Source organism: Cynara cardunculus, assembly GCF_001531365.2.
Source record: "Cynara cardunculus var. scolymus isolate 2C chromosome LG 15, CcrdV1, whole genome shotgun sequence".
NCBI lineage: Eukaryota > Viridiplantae > Streptophyta > Magnoliopsida > Asterales > Asteraceae > Cynara > Cynara cardunculus.
Genome location: NC_037542.1, coordinates 5,661,749 through 5,678,584, shown reverse-complemented (window position 1 = coordinate 5,678,584; position 16,836 = coordinate 5,661,749). Strand labels below are relative to the sequence as shown.

General features: G+C 36.8%; 2 protein-coding genes and 1 long non-coding RNA gene across 3 annotated transcripts; 2 read left to right on the top strand and 1 right to left on the bottom strand.

The window, feature by feature from the left end:
- Positions 1 to 6: 6 nt before the first annotated feature.
- LOC112528682 lies at positions 7 to 622 on the bottom strand. Its single transcript, XR_003070828.1, has 3 exons — positions 542 to 622; positions 195 to 424; positions 7 to 93 (listed from the first exon to the last, which is right to left on the bottom strand). It is a non-coding gene; the product is annotated as an uncharacterized LOC112528682 (long non-coding RNA).
- A 519-nt stretch (positions 623 to 1,141) lies between these two features.
- Positions 1,142 to 4,267, top strand: LOC112527953. Its single transcript, XM_025138818.1, has 5 exons — positions 1,142 to 1,619; positions 1,781 to 1,874; positions 2,739 to 2,776; positions 2,897 to 3,032; positions 3,809 to 4,267. The coding sequence occupies exons 1-5, from the start codon at positions 1,299 to 1,301 to the stop codon at positions 4,222 to 4,224; spliced, it is 1,005 nt and encodes a 334-aa protein (XP_024994586.1). The 5' UTR covers positions 1,142 to 1,298; the 3' UTR covers positions 4,225 to 4,267.
- A 1,043-nt stretch (positions 4,268 to 5,310) lies between these two features.
- On the top strand, positions 5,311 to 15,797 carry LOC112527395 (serine/threonine-protein phosphatase 2A 65 kDa regulatory subunit A beta isoform-like). The gene is made up of 13 exons (XM_025138026.1): positions 5,311 to 5,412; positions 6,051 to 6,460; positions 6,540 to 6,786; positions 7,989 to 8,101; positions 10,020 to 10,099; positions 10,531 to 10,672; positions 10,902 to 10,982; positions 12,141 to 12,245; positions 12,875 to 13,057; positions 13,601 to 13,693; positions 14,621 to 14,760; positions 14,847 to 14,913; positions 15,456 to 15,797. Exons 2-13 carry the CDS (start codon positions 6,068 to 6,070, stop codon positions 15,573 to 15,575), a joined length of 1,764 nt encoding a protein of 587 aa, XP_024993794.1. The 5' UTR covers positions 5,311 to 5,412; positions 6,051 to 6,067; the 3' UTR covers positions 15,576 to 15,797.
- Positions 15,798 to 16,836: the final 1,039 nt, after the last annotated feature.

Genomic DNA, 16,836 nt, shown 5'->3' with positions numbered 1-16,836 from the left:
CAAAATGCAACCCACAAACCCTTTTGCTGTTAGGTTGCAGATCTTGTTGCTGCTACTTTCTGCTCTTGCTCTACAAAAGAGACCTTGGACCTGCTGCAAACTCCAGATTTTAACTTTCTTCACCCAAAATTTTCCAAGATTAGGGCTTCAAAAAGCACATATCACATAATCTAGATGGATTTTAARAAACTTACTTAGCAGAAAGAGRAGAAGTGCCAYTTTCTTTAACAGAGCCTTTCTTCTTCTCAAAACCCAAATCAGCTTCAGATCCACCACTCAAAACCCATTTTCCAGAACCATTAATGTTAACATCAGAAAACCCTCTTTTAGCTCCTGACATCAAGTTCTTGGTATGCCCAATTTTGGTGGCATTTTMTTCAGAATTCTTGCTAAATCCAGGYAACCCAAGTCTRAGTTCAGTGGCCTTAAGATTAAGAACATTGTTGGTTTCAGATTCAGATGASATATTGGAGGATTCARAGCTTCTTTGCAAAGAAGAAGCATCTGATAAGCAAATACTATAATATTTGAGAGAACGTACCTAGATACTACCCTTCACGATTGGCGATTGATTCACAGCACGATTATCCCCTTCGCATCTGCCCTTCACGACCACGACGACGACGACTCTACCAGACGACCTAGAAGAACTAGAAGAAACCCAATAATTATATATTAAAAAGGCCCAATTTTAAAAAGACCTAAACCTTAAAGCCCAATAGTTAAAAAGGTTTTAAAATTTAAATTCAAATTAAATAAATAAAAATTATATATTAAAATTAATACATAAACGAACATAAACGAACATAATCGAACATAAACGAACATAATCGAACATAAACGAACGAACGTTCACGAACATAAATGAACGCACGTTCACGAACATAAATGAACGAACGAGACTCTTGTTCATGWTCGTTCGTTTAACTAAACGAACAAAAAATTTTGTTCATGTTCGTTCATTTATTAAATAAACGAACATAAACGAATTTCCCGCCGAACGGTTCACGAACGGTTCGTTGAACGTTCGGTTCGTTTAGAGCCCTATAAATTAGTATCTTACAAATTTAACACCCTAACCATTTCCTTAAAACCTCCCCAACAAAATAGGTTTGGAAGGGGTAAATTGGGAATTTTTGTTCTTAGCCTTCTGGCAAGTGGCAACAACTACAAGATACAAGAACGGTTGAATCCACGGGCACCACGTTGGTCCAAATTCCGTCTGCCACATCAACCGTACATGGCTGCACCACCGTCGCAGTAGCTCCGGTGACGAAGGGCCCGTAAATAACTGGAAAATGGCGACGGCGACACTGATATCCACCGTTAGCATTAATTTACGGCGGCCTGCAACTTTCCAACCGAAGACTCCGTTGTTCTTCAGACGACGAAAAGTGGTCACATTCGACTCCAATTCCAAACCATGGGAGTCGCGGAAAAAGGTTTTGAAGGAGAATTCCTTTTTCTGCGCTGCCTCTCGCCGGAATTCCAGCAGCAACACCGTCACTGATATATCCGTTTCGGAATTAGATGATAACATACGGAAGGTAGTACAATTATTATTGTGGGCCGCGGAGGGAGTCTATATCATCTGGCTGTTCTTGCTTCCCTATGCTCCTGTATGTGTTAATCATTTACCTCAAGATCGTTATATTATTTCTCTTTGATACACCAAATTTGAATAGATTTGGGTATTTTTTAGAGAGCTGAGATGGAATTCCATTTTACTTCCAAATTGATTCTATGGTGATGAACTTAGTAACACATTGCTTATATGCAGGGAGATCCAGTTTGGGCTATTAGTTCAGACACAATTAATTCCCTTGTTGGTCTTTCACTTAATTTCTTCTTCATTCTACCGCTAGCAAACTCAGGTATATCTTCTCTTCTGCTAGCATAATGGATTTGATTTTTCAACTTCTTCCCATATGAGTTTAGATTTATAATAATTCATGTTAAACATGCACCATCAAATGTTCATTTCTCTTTGATCTAATGAAGTACGTTTGCTTATATTGATTCATCATTAGGTTTACTTGAAATCCTGCCAAAGAAGTAGCTTGTAGAAACTTCTTGTTCTAAATTAAATTTATGATATGTTCATAAACATTTTGTTTGTAATTAAATTTGGAACCAAATTTTTTCCGCAAATTCCTTTTCTCAAACCTTTATTCCTCCGGGTACAGGTAAAGTCTGTGTACTTCCTAGCCGCCCAAACCCTACTCCATGTGGTATTCAGCAGGGTTCTTTTGGTTTTATATGCTCATAAATGTTCATATGTGATGCTTGGATGAACAAAGCAATTAGTCACATGCACATAAGTTGTCCTATCTGGTGCCTTTGCTACTGCTTACATTCTTGTTAGTTTCCTAAGATCCTTGCATATGAAGCCAAGGGTTGTCATGGAAATAGCCTCTCTACCCTCGGAGTAGAGATATAGACCTCCGTAGACCCTACCTCCACCGGGTACGTTTGGTTTAGTTTGTAAGCATACACAATCTTGATGTTCCATTATTGTTACATCATACGAAGGCAGGTGCAGTTTGACCAATGAAGTCTAACATTTGAAGTTTAACCTCAAAGTCAAAGTTGATAGAATTAAGATTTTAAAGAAAATAGATAAGCAATTTTAAATTTTCTGGAAATTATTGGTATGGTTCAGTTTTGCAAAGAACATAGGTTTGATGTGCATCTCTTTTCTGCCAAGTTAATTCATGAGTTGGTTTTTGGCAGAGTAGTCGGAATTCGTCTAATCGATGCTCCTGTGCTTCACCCTGTAAGAAAATTTAACTTAACTCCTCCAAAATGTTCATCTCGTTCATCCTTTCTATTATCTTCTTTCTTTCCTTTTGCCACTTCAAATTTATTTACATGAAGCTATTCTGCTTTTCGCCAGATGTCGGAAGGATTGTTCAATTTTGTTATTGGGTGGACGTTTATGTTTGCTCCGTTGTTATTCACTGATCGTAAAAGAGACAGATATAAGGGATCACTTGACGTCTTGTGGGGATTTCAGATGTTCCTTACAAACAGTAAGTTTTTGTTTCCAAACTCACATTTGCACATAATATCACATGGTATCAGAGCCAAGGTTTACCACTCCAGAGACTTGGCACTGTGGAACGATTTGTGCCAGTCTAACCCCCTCTCGACACTCACGGGACAATCTGTACAATAGCCTTAGCCTGCCTTGGAGGGGGCGTGTTGGAGTCCTAAATAGGTAGACTTGGACCATTTGTCCTCTATATATGATGGGACCTCTCTTTTCTCTTCAGTTGCTCTTTTGGATAGTAATTTAATGCGGTTCCACATATCATCTCATGTAGCATTATGAGATTGCCCGTAAATATTAGCATGCATACAAACTTGTCCAATACACAAGGTTTCATGCTCCATCTGGTTGTGGACACCATATGGTTGTAGAGCAAGGTCATCATTGTCTTTATGAAGAGCCAACAATACATATTTTATGAACCAATATGAACTTCATCAAGAACCTTCAAGGCTTCATCAATTTAAAATAAGCAAACCTTAGTTTATCTTTGAAAATAAATCAAATAAGAGAAATTACAGTTTTATATGAGGGGAAGTTGCATGAAAATGCAACGAACTTTTGTCTGATTCCTTTTTTATGTAACATACTTCCAAAACCTTCATTTTAATACCCTTGATGTGATGCCTCAAACATTACCCTAGTTATATTTGAGTATGCATGAAAAAATGCAACATACTTTGGTTTAAAATGTATTGGTGTCTTATCAACCTGGGCATTATTGAGTCAATCACTTTCTTTTATTGCATATTGCAGCATTCTTGATACCTTACATGGCTATTCGATTAAATAAGCCAGACGCTGAGTACACTCCAAGAAAAGCTTCCCAACTTGGTTCGGTTATGGTTAATGGTGCATCGGTAGTTGGAGTCGTTGGTGGGGCTGCATGTCTTATATCAATCTTGTGGGGTCTCTTTGGGCGGTCAGAGGGTGATTTCGGGAGTGTAGCAGATAGATGGGAGTTTGTGGTGAGTTATCTTGGATCAGAAAGACTTGCATATGCCTTCATATGGGATATATGTCTCTATATAGTTTTCCAGCCGTGGTTGATTGGAGAAAACCTTGAAAATGTGGAGAAAGGGAAGGCGAATATAGTGAAATATCTAAGATTTGTGCCTGTTTTTGGGTTAGTTGCTTACCTTCTTTGCTTGGATGTTGATGAAGAGGTGTAACCAACTTCATGATTCTGTATTTAACTTCAATCAATCTTTGCTATCAAGTGTGATGTTGCGTGATGCTAAAGAGTAGAGATGGCCAAAAATGAGTCTAAAGCGGCCTAAATCGGTCGTGGTCAATTTGGCTTTCCGTAACCGGTCCCGGTCTCGGTCCCGACCAAAATACAAATGCCCGGTTCACCTTAGTCGTAACCTGTCCCTCTAACTCAAATTGCTCACAATTATTTATTTTTTAAAATTTGATTTTTTAACATATAAATAATATTTTTTAAAGATTCTTTTAAGAATATAAAAATGTTAATTTGATACACTTTGAAATATGTTACCGGTCAAATAACCGATTCCCGGTCTGGCCGGCCCTATTTGACCATCTTTATGGGATGCTATGGACAAAGACAAAGTTACTAATTTCAAAAAGCCCATATTTGAAGCCCGGTCATGGTCAACCGCCAAGACATTTTTTTCAGTCTCGTTTAAAATGTCCAGATCCGACCCATTTTTACACTCAAAGCTTGGTGGGGCATTTCGGCATTAGTTTTTTTTTTTTTTTTGATAAACCTGGATATCCAACCCGCTATGCGAGTTTACTAATCACAGGACAACCACCTGCTTTACAGATAGTCCGGAGTTACCGCATTTGAACCTCCGTGGCCACAAGGGGATTTTTATTCATTCTTGGATTTGAACATGGGATCTCCTGATACTTTTGACCTTTAAAGCAAAGCTCAAACCAATCAGACACCTCCTTTGTGGTTTGTTTTCTTTTTCTTATTTACTTACTCTGTTAGTATCTACTCCTTAGAGAGAGATTTGATAAGAAAACAGAAAGGAAATCAAGGTTTTTTAAAAAAGAAGAGAAAATTAAAAATATTTATAAAATTCATAAATTACAATTCTATGTGTATGTCTATGTTTATGTTTATATTTATATTTTTTTTTTCCAAGGACATGAAAATTTATTCTTTCTTTTGTTCCCAAATTGGAGGTGTTTGGACTTCGGAGGCTGAAATAGCAAAGGTGTGATAGTGAAGGGTATTTTTCAAAAGTTCCTTCCCAGAAAAGTGCAATTTCTCTTTTTCTCTCGGTACTGCCTGCACCTACGCTCATAATAATACGTTGATTTCGAAACAGCAGGCCCTTGCAATTCTTGATTAAGCTAAGTAGGAACCGCTTTTCTTATCGCTGGTAAGATTCAGATCCGCTCGCTGCATCTCTTTTCTCTGTCAATCTAATCTTTTTGCTATTTGAAATTCGATTATTTGATCCTAATTTGCATAAGTTTATTCTTGAAATCTCGATTGTGGAATCGGTTTCTTGAATCAATTAATCTTGTTTTGGATTTGTTGTTTTAGGGTTAGTTTTAGATCTCATACGTTTAATTTTGATCTAATTTACCTTTCAAATTAAACATTTTTTTTTACTTTTCTTAATTTAAATGATTGGTCTCAAGTCTCAACTAAGCAACGATTAAATGCAATTTATGGCATTACTTATTTTTTATTCTCATATATATATATATATATATATATATATATATATATATATGTACGTGTGTTGTATGTGTTACCTTAGAAGGATTACTGTCAAGTGTCAATGGAAGAATTGATATTTACATTCTAGTTCATAAACATATTAAAGTGGAAAAATATTGGTGTTAAGCTTGCGATCTATATGAGGTCTGCAATTGTAAGTTGCTGGGTTTGATAAATGAAGAAGTCAAACTTTTAATGATTTTTTGGGAGGGAGTATATATTTTAGCAGTATAGATAATATTCCATGTTAATGTAATAGCTGACTTGGTTTGGATTGGACTCAAACTGCAGTGGTTTTGTCAACTGCAATGTCGATGGCTGATGAGCCTTTGTACCCAATAGCAGTACTGATAGATGAGCTGAAGAATGATGATATCCAATTGCGCTTAAATTCTATTAGAAGGCTGTCGACAATTGCTCGTGCTCTCGGGGTGGAACGTACTCGGAAGGAGTTGATTCCTTTCTTGAGTGAAAACAATGATGATGATGATGAGGTTCTTCTTGCAATGGCAGAGGAGTTAGGTGTGTTCATTCCATATGTTGGAGGAGTGGAGTATGCCAATGTGTTGCTACCTCCTCTGGAAACCCTCTGCACTGTGGAGGAAACCTGTGTGAGGGAGAAAGCCGTGGAGTCTCTATGCAGGATTGGATCACAGATGAAGGAGACCCATTTGGTTGATTTTTTTGTACCACTGGTTAAGGTTGGTTTTGTTGCTAAGTAATTTACTTGGTTCTGTTTCATTTCCATTTTAGAGTTCATAGTGCTTTCTATGCCTGTAGAGGCTGGCAGCTGGTGAATGGTTCACTGCACGGGTATCTGCTTGTGGACTGTTCCACATTGCCTATCCTAGTGCCCCAGAGACCTTGAAGGCAGAACTGAGATCAGTGTATAGTCAGTTATGTCAAGATGACATGCCTATGGTTAGAAGATCTGCTGCTACAAACTTGGGGAAGTTTGCTGCTACTATGGAACCTGCTCATCTCAAAACTGACATCATGCAAATATTTGAGGATCTTACGCAGGATGGTTAGTTGTTCTTCCATCATTGGTTATCTGCTTGCAGTTCTAGCTTTTAGGTTCATTATTCACTGAAATGGGATATGTGTGCATGGTATATTTCGTTGCAAAAGACAGTGGTAGTGTCTCATCACCTTGTTTTAGAACAGTGCAATGGTAGATAGAACGAGCTACTTTTGTTACAATTTTTGTGAATATCTGTAGCTAACAGCAATTCCTCGATCTATTATAAAGATTCGGTAGTTGGAAAAGGGAAATCAATCCTACACAAGTATTAGTCAATCCTCAATCCTGTTGGTGAGAACATGTGTAAAATTTCTGTCCTTTTGTGGAGATAGTTGAGTCGTTGACAACTACTTGAATTGGCAGATTACTAAAAGAACTTATCTGTTATTCTAAAATTTCATTGGTAACCAAGAGACAAAAAGTCCCGATTAATTAGTCTTTTCTCAAAACTATCGCACTAGCCATGAAAGCAACCATGTAAGGATTTCACGTTTTTTTCCTTGGACTACTGTTTGCACCCTACCTTGTATACAAGCACACATCTTCTCTTTTTTTTGGGTTATTTTTTTTTGGGAGGGGGGGGGGGGGGAGGGTGGAAACTGATTCCGAGTTAGCATGCATCGTCTTTGCTCTAGATGACCTTGGTTACATGGTTACGTGGTCATGTTGGTAATCTCAAAATTTTCAGCAACGTCAAGATCCAACATACACAGTTATAAGAAAGGTCAATAGGAAGGAAGATCAGGGAAGAGAGGTCTGAATCGGTGCAGTATCTATATATAGGAGGCTGGTTTTCTCATTTACTCAAGTTACATGTCTTTGATTTTAACTAAGCTGATACATTTTTCGGTTAGGCAATTTCCCAAGTGTTACAGCCCTATAGTTCTTTCCATGTCGGTCTTGCTTGGTGACTACAAAAGGATTAAAGACATTCTCTTTATTGCTCTTAACCATGGTGAAAGTAATTTGGCCTTTGCATATCTATTGGTTCTGGTTGAATGTATTCTGATGCCGACACATTCATGTGATAAATCTGTTTTGGCTGAAGTCACAATATATACATTTCTAGCAGACAGTTACCAGGGGTTTACTTGAATGTGCCTAATATTGTTAGAGTTGTGCCTACTCATTTATTTTGTCTAGCTTACAGGTTTTACTTCCCTGTCATTGATTGTTCTTATTTGATATAATATCTCTTGTTACAGACCAAGATTCTGTACGTTTACTAGCMGTTGAGGGTTGTGCTGCTCTTGGAAAGTTGCTAGAGCCCCAGGACTGTGTTGCACATATTCTTCCTGTCATTGTCAATTTTTCTCAGGTACATTTTTAATTGTACTTTCTAGAGTAATGATTTTATATTTTACCAACTCCTGCATTATTCCTGGAGGATTTTCTTTTCAATTTCTACAGGGCACAGTATAATAGCCAAAAACTTCATTTCATAAACAACTATCGTCTAGTTTTTAAGTGTTGATGGTTATCTTAATAAGTTTTCAGATTATCTATATGGTTTCGTATTCGTGAAATGATATTTGACATCTGATCTGTTTCTTTCTTGAGTTGTAAGTTGTTAATGGAATGATGTTGGAGGAGCTGTGGCTAACTGACTTTTGACTGGTAGTTAATAAGTTGGTTTTGTTAAGGAGTAGGATAGTGGTCTATTGTTGTACATGTTATCAATTTAGAACTGTAAAGTAATTCATAATGAGGATAAGCTGGTTCATAATTTAAGATGAAAATATAGTTCCTATCTAGATATCTATAAACAATTAGTAAGAATTCTGTGCTATAAAAGAAGAGTAAAGTACACTGCTTGCCACCAGACTTGTATTTTTATTACTTTAGCCATTCAAGAAAATAACTTTCACATTCGGTTACTGGATGCTCAAATAGTACCAAAATAACCCTGCCATTAGTTTTTAGCCGTTTAAAGGCCCATGTGCCTCACATATTATTCTTCAAGGGTATTTTTGTTGTTTTGCATTCATCTCTTTCTTCATTCTTCACCATCATCTTCATTATCTCTTTTTCAAACCAAAAAGAAATCGAAGATTTTGACCAAATCAAATATTATATTAACCCAAACATCAAATTAACCAAACTAAATCCAAAATTAAATACAAGTGAAATTAACCCTTAAAAACTTCAAATATATTCACTGGCATTTTTCTTTCAAGTGTAATTCTTTTTCTTGATTTGCAATGCATTATCATGACTTTTTTTTAAAACGCCATTGGAAAATTCTTTGATGGGGTCAATGAATCAACCAAATGCTCCATCCCTTTTCATAACAGAGTAGTCATAAGAAAACCCAGATGGACCGCCAATTGCTTCTACTTGCACCTCCCTAATGACTAGTTCAAGGACCATGACAGGGACTTCAGCACACTTGGTGGACTTAGCCAAACTTAGAGACATAGCAGCTATGGAGGCGTTCTTTGCAAGCTCTTCGCCACCATTTCCTTATTGAAGATGTACCACATCACCATAAATAAAATGGATAGACTAACCAAACCGAGGGATTAAGAAATTTATTCGCTGGAGAAACTATTAATGGAAGCAGAATCCACAAACAAATCGACCGAAAGGAAGCTCAATTCAAGCAGATGTTTCCTGCTCTTTGGACAACATGAATCCATTGGATCTAACTCTAACAAACTTCATCAGTCTTACATCACTTAAGATCTATACAGGACTTGGTGAAGCTAAGATCCAGGATATTCTTGAGATATTCTGGCATGAAAGCAATTGAACCAAATGAAAATTTCCCTAAAGAGTTGTAAATGCTTCACTTTTGAACCATATATTATTCTTGAGATATTTAAAGATTTCAATGTTTGAATCAGACGAAAACAAAAGAAAAGATTCTAAGCATAGTTCAGTCTGTTATTTTCTTCTTTGGTTCCATACATGCAAAGAGAAAAGGAAAAAAAAATCCTTGATGAAGCAAGAGAGCATTTCATATTACTTTCCAGCTCTGTTAGAGATAGAGCTAAATCTGCCATCATGTTGGCATGATATTAGTATGTCTCTCTAGTTAGAGCTCTGTGTCTCTACTCATAGCCCACAATGTATTCTATATATTGATGTCTTCTTCTCAATGAAGATACACACTTTCTTCATATTATTTGTACATGTCGCTTTCTTTCTGGATATCTGTTGTTTTAAAAAAAAAATTCTCCATTCATTCCTTTCTTCCTTTAACTTACTTTTTTGAATGGCATCTTCTAAATCAGGACAAGTCATGGCGTGTTCGGTATATGGTAGCTAATCAGCTATATGAACTATGTGAAGCTGTGGGTGCTGAACATACCAAGTATGTTCGTATTTGAAGTATTGTTTGATCTAATATGTCATTATGAAAGTTGCCATGCATATTTCTAGCACAAGTGCTGAATGGGAAGAGCTTGTATTTATTCTCTTGTTTCTTTTTTGAAGTATAAAATATTTATACACGGCAAATGGCCCTTGGCCTAGAGGTATCATAACCTTTGGCCTCCTAGGAGGTCAGGGGTTCAAACCGCACCATAGGTGAGGAGGGTGTGTGAGTTTATTTGTTGCATTTGCCGTATATAAATATTATATACTTCAAAAAAAAAATTAAGTCACACACACTCACATTTGGCGAGGCTTGAGCCCTTTGTTTCAGTTCTTTCTGATCATCTCATTTCAATTACACTAATCTGTAACTACTATTTGCTGTCCTTTCAAAATGTTAAAATTTCAATGGCTGGCTGGTTTTGATAGGTTGGAGTTGGTTCCAGCATATGTCAGGCTACTTCGAGATAACGAGGCTGAAGTACGTATTGCAGCTGCTGGAAAGGTCACCAAGTTCTCTAGGATTCTTAACGCCGAACTTGCACTTCAGCATATTCTTCCATGTGTGAAGGTGTGTTGTTCACTAAATGCCTTTCTCTCTCATCTCACTCTCACACATGACACACCCAGACTCTTGTTCATATGGTGGCTGAGTTGGTTAAATGCTATTGATGAGAATAGTAGTTTACTATTCTTGCCAATAGTTCATGGAGACTTTGCTATTGCTTTGAACTGATGTACAACTACGTTGATCGATCCTTGTATTCAGATATCTTACTTCTTCTTCCAATGACATGTAGGAATTATCATCAGATTCTTCTCAGCATGTTAGGTCTGCTCTGGCCTCTGTTATAATGGGCATGGCCCCAGTTTTAGGAAAAGTAAGGATTTCATATATTTGTCTTTGCAAGATTGGTTATCTTGATGAATTTATTGTTGCACAAATGTCTTGTTTATTCTGCGTGAAAACAGATTTTTTTAACCTCTTATAAAGAAATGCATTTCTTTTATGATCTACACATGTTCCATTGGTATTGCGAGTGTCGAATTGAACTTTTAAATGTTTGCTAGCAATGCCATTTTATGATATATACTTAGTTTGAATTAACATTGATGTTATAATGAGAACCTTGGTCTGGAATGATTCTGATCTTTAATATGTTCCTTGGTGCAATACTATAAGGACACACTATGTTCTACTATCTATTGGCTACTGCCCTAAGGACTTGGGCATAAACTGTTTTGGTAAAAGTGAACAGCATTTTCCAGGCAATCAACTAACACTAAGAACAATCTCCAGTGTCCACCAGCTCTGCCACCCATTTGACCACCAGCTACCACTACCAGATCGGTGAGCCTGCTGGACATAAGGAGGCATGTCCGACTACTCCTGTTCCCTTTCGGTAACTCCTATTCAGTGATGACTGTTGGAGGGCAACAATGATGAATTAGTCGTGTTTCATTTTCTTCTTTTTATTTTAATTGCTATCAAAGACCAGAAAATGAAACCTGTTCCAAAACGAACGTTAGCCTAAGTGACCAGTCTACTTGCTTCATGCTTTCTTGTTTCTCATTTGCTAGTCAGTATTGAAATCAGCTCTGTCTAACCTTCAATTAACAATTATGCTGGGTATAGTGTGTTGGTGTAGGAACTATCTTTTTGGTTCTTATATGCTCAAGGTCATGGAGTAGCATATTTGACTACTTTGACTCTGATTGTCTTTCTTGTTTTGCTATCACTGCTCTGTTTTGCTTCTACCTGGAGTTCCATGTGTGAGGGAGTGGAATTGCGTGTATCAACACTTTGGCCTTCTATTTTTTGTCAATCAGTCCTATTTTGCTATCACCATGTCAGTTCCTCGTGTTTATTACTTCTGTAATTTGTTTGAGTGGAAACCAAGCTATACGTTTTTGTTTATTGCACATGACTTTTTGAAATGTCAGCCTTTATATATTCCATATCAGCCTTGTATTCTTCTGTCTCTAAGATCTCACATAGGAGTTGATGTTTTGATCTATTGTTTGGTGGTAAATTGCAGGATGCAACAATTGAACAACTCCTTCCTATATTTCTTTCGCTTTTAAAGGATGAGTTCCCTGATGTACGCCTCAATATTATCAGTAAGCTAGATCAAGTGAATCAGGTATACATTTTTTTCCTTATTATGATTCAATGTGTATATTTTTTGCATGTCTGGTATTTTTAAGGATTACTTTCAAAATGATAGCTAATGATGGTATTATGCTTGGAACACTAAGGGAAGTAAAACGTAGCACACTGGATATGTGGTTATCATGGAAATGAATCATGCTAACAGTGAAGGCCAAGCAAGAAGCAAGTTTTTGTTTTACTCTTTCTCTCTCTCCCCTAGCCAAACAAAAATTATTCTTTTGTCAATAATTTTCTACATGCTTCAGTTTTACTTCTAACATTCCACGAAGTTGAGTTTTTATCCTTGGATCCAAGGGAATTGGTTACCCCTAGAATCAATGCAGATAATGTCACTTGCATCCAATATTTAGCAGTACAATGTTCATTTTGTTCGTTTTTATTTGTTCAGCATAGCTTTTATCTTCAGTTTCACCCATTGGGTTTTATTGTTATCCTAGCTCCAATTAGTTTGTGATAAACTGCTTGTTTTTGTAGCTTCTATCAGTCAATGAAAGAACATGTTTTCATCCATAAGTTAATCCCTTCCACCCCCGGGAAAAAAGCAAGATTTCTTCTTCATGGTATTTTATCCAATCATTCTCATGTTAGCTGTTCATGCAGGTTATTGGAATCGATCTTTTGTCTCAATCTTTACTACCAGCAATTGTTGAACTTGCGGAAGACAGGCATTGGAGAGTTCGACTGGCTATAATAGAATACATACCACTATTGGCTAGTCAATTAGGTGTAGGATTTTTTGATGATAAGCTTGGTGCTCTCTGCATGAAATGGTTACAGGACAAGGTTAGTACTTCCCAGCCTTGATACACACACACGGAGAAACATGATATGTTATTTTCAGCTTCTATTTCCTTAAACAGTGGTGTCTGTTCTCTCCTTTTTCATGGGGAGCATTGGGGATTTATTTCATCCTTATACTCATTTTGATTCAAGATAGTTCAATCTGAATCAAATAACCAAATATCAAATCAATTAAATTAATCATGGACTTGAAGGTGGTGTCTGGGATACATACAATGATAGAAATAGTGATTGTTCCAATGAAGTGGTTACAGCCTTATAGGTTACTCTGATTTTAAAACTCTACATGCTTCTGGATAGGGCAAAAATTCCATTATGATTTTGCTTGAGTTTTTATTTGTAGTCTCGGCAAAATATTACTAGTCTGGGAAAATTTTATTGTGCCGTATGTTCTTTTCTTTTTCCTTCTTCTTTTGTGAGAAGATGATAAGTCGCTGCACAAGTTTTCAGCAGCGAGCACCAAATGTGCATGCTTGAGATCATTCACAGAATACAACTATTTCATGTAACACTTATATGCTGCAGGTTTATTCCATTAGAGATGCTGCTGCTAACAACTTAAAGCGACTTGCTGAGGAATTTGGTCCGGATTGGGCAATGCAGCACATTGTTCCACAGGTCTGTCTCATGGCTGCCATCAAATTGCTTGCAGTAGCTCATTATCTTGGAAATCCTGCTAAATACTAAACCCTTCACTGCGATTTTGAATGTTCTAGGGTGGACCTGTATTATTTTTTCATGCATAGTTTTATGATCTCAAAGCATCTGTCAATGGTCCATTGATCCCAGATAGACACACTATAGTTGGGGTATTTGGGTTGAAAAGTTGGTAGGCCCTAGCTTGGGTCATGGCTCACGAAACTTGGACAACTGAAGCACAAGCTCAACTCTTTATACGCTCAAGCCTGGGCTTGGCTTGTATGGTACTTAGATAAGCTTGTATAAAACTAAAATAAGACTGCTCAGATGAAATTATATTCAAACTATATTTGAAAATATTACAATTAATTATAAATTACACCAAATGGCTATGAACTTGTGCACGCTCAGTTCGATAGAGCTTGGTTTCTTTAGGCTCCAAAACTGCCAAGCCCGAGTCATAGCCTTCTCAAGCTCAGCTTAGATGATAAAGTCTTGACCCGACTTGTGCAAGCTTTTTGGCAAGAGGTCTTGTCTGCCTACCCTCCTAGATATGGGGTTGCCTGCATTTTCAACTAATGCTGATTCAGTTTGTCTTCGCGGAAACAGCCCCTCTACTCTTTGCAGTAGAGGTCAATTAGACCCCACCTCCTGGTGGGATATACTGTTCTCGTTTGGTTTGGTTTGCTCATTCAAGTTGTGCACTGCAACACCAATTTGATTTTTTTCCCTTCTAAATTACATATTGTTTTCTTGGCAGGTCTTAGATATGATTAATTAGACCCCACCTCAGGGTGGGATATACTGTTCTCGTTTGGTTTGGTTTGGTTTGCTGATTCAAGTTGTGCACTGCAACACCAATTTGATTTTTTTTCCCTTCTAAATTACATATTGTTTTCTTGCCAGGTCTTAGATATGATTACCAACCCGCATTACTTATATCGTATGACTGTTCTTCGTGCTATTTCTCTACTTGCCCCTGTTATGGGGTCAGAAATCACTTGTTCTAAATTGCTTCCCGTGGTTGTTACCGTCTCCAAAGACAGGTAGATGCATTTCTTGAAGTATATCTACCTTTTCTTGCATTTCTTTTCCCTGTTCATTACTTATTTACATTAAATTGCGTTTTCAGAGTGCCGAATATCAAATTCAATGTAGCAAAGGTCTTGCAATCCCTAATTCCCATTGTTGACCATTCTGTAAGTTGCTTCTTACCTGAATAAATCTATTTGAAAACCATCAAATGTAATTAGCGTGTTTGGTGACCACAAGATCTTATTGAAAATACCCTGTTTGGTAAGTCATATAAGCTAGCTTTTTGAGAAGCCTACTTGAGACGACTTATTGGGTTTTTTTTTCTTCATTTTTTTTTCTAAATATGCCCCTTGTATATTTTTTCTAGGTCATTGTGCATTGTCATCTAGTTTATCAACTAGTTTTTATCAAACATGATTAATTTACCAACCTATCGGCTAACAGCTAGCTTGTCAAACATAGCCTTAGGCTCGCCATTAAGAATATATGCCACCAACTCATCTTTTATGTAACTGTAAGAATATATGGAACCCTAGATTAGTTTCCAAAAGAGCCCAACATATACCGAAGAGAATAGGTCCAAATCTAACTGATGTGTGACTCTAACAATATCGTTCCATGGTCATATTGGAATTGCCTTCACCTTCTCTGTCAAATCTTGTTATGCACACATGAATTGTGTTAATTTGTCACCTTTGTAATACAGGTCGTTGAGAAAACCATTCGGCCATGTTTAGTTGAGTTGTCTGAGGACCCAGACGTTGATGTCCGTTATTTTGCAAACCAAGCACTTCAAGCAATCGATCATGACATGATGTCGAGCTAGAGAAAGTTAACGTTGAATTCGCCTGATTTTTTGTTCAGATTGACCTACAAAGGTGCTTTTAGCTTTACAGTTGTTATTTGATTCACCTCTGTTCCGATTATTAACCATCTTTAGTTGTAATTATCTATTTCATTTTGTGGGTCTTTCTTCGATAAACAAATACCATACCCACACAAAAACATGGTAATAACGTATATTTAGATCGTCATGAATGTATGAAAACAGTTGTTATGTTCGGATGCCTTGTGAGCTCTTTCCGTTACGGATGGATTTAGACGTATCTATAAATCAAGTTATATTTTTACGAGGGATTTTGATTCTGTATGATTTATTATGTTACTTATTACTCTCTCCGTCTCAAAATAAATGTCCACAAATAAAAATGATATATAGTTGTAAGAATGTGAAAGTTATTGCATTTTTCTTTTATTAACCTGGATATCCAACCCGCTATGCGAGCCGAATAATTCCAGGGCGACCACCTGCTTTGTAGATAGTCCGGAGTCACCGCATTTGAACCTCCGTGGCCACAAAGGGATTTTTATTCCTACTTGGATTTGAACCTGGGACCTCCTGGTACTTTTGATTTTTGGAGCCAAGCTCAAACCAATCAGGCACCACCCTTGTGGTTAAGTTATTGCATTTTTTTTAATTAAGTAAACGATAATTTTGAAATTGAACGCCTAATTTGAAACAAACTAAAATAGAACTGTAAACAGACAGAGAATACTTTTCTTTCTATCACTAATTATCTATGTCGCCTATACTGACATGCTCAATGGTTCGGACCGTGTGGTTTGTTTTTGTTTTTTGTTGTGCTTGTGGTGTTTGAAAAGAGTATGTAGAGTTTGAAAATGTCAGTTTAGATCCTTTCATATGTAAACCATACAATCATCACAAATTTTTCTTAACTATGGATATATTTATATGTATCTCGACTAATCTTATAAGACATTGAACTTAACAGTCAGACAAATCCTTTGATGGTCTTGGAGATGCTTTTGTTTCGGGAGTATAATCATAAAAGCAAGCACATAAACAATTACAACAATACAAAGATAGAGATGTCTACTGAACTTGGTTAGTCTTTTTTTTTTGCTCGAGACCTTTTCTGAGACACCATCTATAATGTATGTATTTTTTTTATGGTATAACATAAAGCTTCGATAATGATATTGTGATAACATTTTCTTTTTCTTCTAAGATAAAAGAAATCGAGTGCACGTATATTAAAAAAACAAGTAGGCTTAATGGATATATA